The 2,078-nt window shown below is 31.9% G+C and overlaps 1 protein-coding gene across 1 annotated transcript; it reads left to right on the top strand.

Moving 5' to 3' along the window:
- The first annotated feature begins 332 nt into the window (after positions 1 to 332).
- Positions 333 to 659, top strand: LOC114332133 (uncharacterized). The gene has a single exon (XM_028281868.2). It carries the CDS (start codon positions 419 to 421, stop codon positions 629 to 631), a length of 213 nt encoding a protein of 70 aa, XP_028137669.1. The 5' UTR covers positions 333 to 418; the 3' UTR covers positions 632 to 659.
- Positions 660 to 2,078: the final 1,419 nt, after the last annotated feature.

Genomic DNA, 2,078 nt, shown 5'->3' with positions numbered 1-2,078 from the left:
GCTTTGCATTTTCATATGAAAAAACCGCGGTATTTATCTTGAACTTTTTTTGAACAAGGTGCAATACTTAGGTACATAATATTATTATTAATAAAACAAAGTATATTAAAATACAATGTTAAAAACTTTAATAATATTAGCAATATTTAAAAACTTTAATATATTATATTATAGTATACATATTATGAATCAGTAGAAACGATTATATTTAAATTTGGTAAATTCTAGACCAGAGCACGACCACACAACCCAAAACACAAATACGGTTGCGTGAAGCGTGGCTCGAAGCCGCGCAATTTACGAGACTCGCTCGATCTGTAGATCCTTGTACCAATTACAGAGAAGATTGTTATGTAACTGTCACTGTCAAAATCTTAAATAAGCCTCCTAGATATTGGGGTTCATTTATTTTTTTAAAATGTGGTTCGAAGTTTTACCAGGTTTTGGAATTATTGTGGCGGCTATGGCTCTTCCACATGTTTCTGCGTATGTTATCAACAATTTAGTTGTAGGCAATCAATACCGACGTAGTATGTACACTATTGAACAAAGGTTACAATATTTGAGGGACAGGAGACTTACTGGACATCCCTATAAAGTTCAAGGATTGGAAGCAATACCAGATGCATAAATAAACATTAGTTTAAAGTTTAGCAAGGTAATTGAAAGAAAATCCACAAGGAAAGAATTTTCCTGTAGCTGGCTGTATACCATTAACACCTTGGTTGCATTTAGAGATATTTATAAACTTACATTGAGTGTAGGAGGCATATATGTTCCGTAGTGAACCTTTGCTATAGTGTGTTAAGACACAGTCGACACAGCCAACCATTAGTGTAATATGAGGTCTATTTGTCTCGTAACGCAATCAAGGTGTTAATCACAAAATTTTTTATTGAAAATCCTTTATTAAAGCTATATAATTTTATTAAAATCACTTCAAGGACTACATCAAATTATAGAACATTTTCGATATAAACATATCAGTGCTAGTCTAGTACAGGTTAATCACATGCTGACCCACCAAAAATACTTAAATGTGTTAAATTTACATTAGAGTAGAGTAGAGTAGAGTAAATTTTTATTTGCATAAATTTTTAACATAATTGAGCAAATAACGTGACATTACTAACAATCACATATTAAAAAATGTTACTAATAATCACATATTAAAAAGATGTATTAACCCGCCATTACACGCGCTATGAGGGAATCCCTCACCATATTTGTTTATAATCAATGAAATTGTGTAAACTAATACGATAACCTTAAGCACCCAGGAATGCCTTTAGCATGGTTCATGAGAGGGTATGAAAAAGTTATAGAATATTTCAGGCGGTCTGTGTGATAGTTGAAAGAAGAGACATCCCTCTTCAAGTGAGGGAATTCTTCACTGCGCGTGCAATCACAGTGAAATCACGTTTCTATTATCTCAAAGAAACTTTTAGGTTTTTATTTAATATTTAGGTAGGTTTAATTAAAATATTATTGTTTGGATTAGGTTTGGAACAGTAGCACACCGAGCGGGGGGTTTGGGGGTTAAAATCCCACCCAGAGCATATAGAAATATATATAAAAGAAAGTAGGAAAATGTAACTTGTCTTTCACAAATAATACAAAAAACTTTCGGTACCCAAGCAAACACCCCTCCCCCCCAGAGGAAAATTCTAGGTGCGCCACTGGTTAGGAACCCATTTTTAAATTTACCTATTCTAATTGGGAAATAAGCCACAATTTGACTTGAAAAATTGATTTTATTGACGTTTCGAATTCCACCTCGGACGTCGTTATCAAAATACAAAATATTAATAGTTAAATTACATAAACGCCACAAAGAAATAGCTTCAGAACAGTTGTTAATTTTAATTTGTATTTTTAGTAAAATAAATTCGCGTAAAGGAAGTTAATTTCTTAAGTGGCTTGCTGAAATTGAAAATTAAGAAAATTTGCTTTTGATCTATATTATTTTTACTTTTGTGTTGTTAAATTATTAAAAAAATTGGTTTACGAGACTTTCTATAATATATGAGTACAACCCATTTTATATTTCTACATGTTGACATTCATTCTTCCTCGAA

Source organism: Diabrotica virgifera, chromosome 3, assembly GCF_917563875.1.
Source record: "Diabrotica virgifera virgifera chromosome 3, PGI_DIABVI_V3a".
Taxonomy (NCBI): Eukaryota; Metazoa; Arthropoda; class Insecta; order Coleoptera; family Chrysomelidae; genus Diabrotica; species Diabrotica virgifera.
Note: the sequence above shows the minus strand (reverse complement) of the source record. Positions and strands in the feature narration are given on the sequence as shown.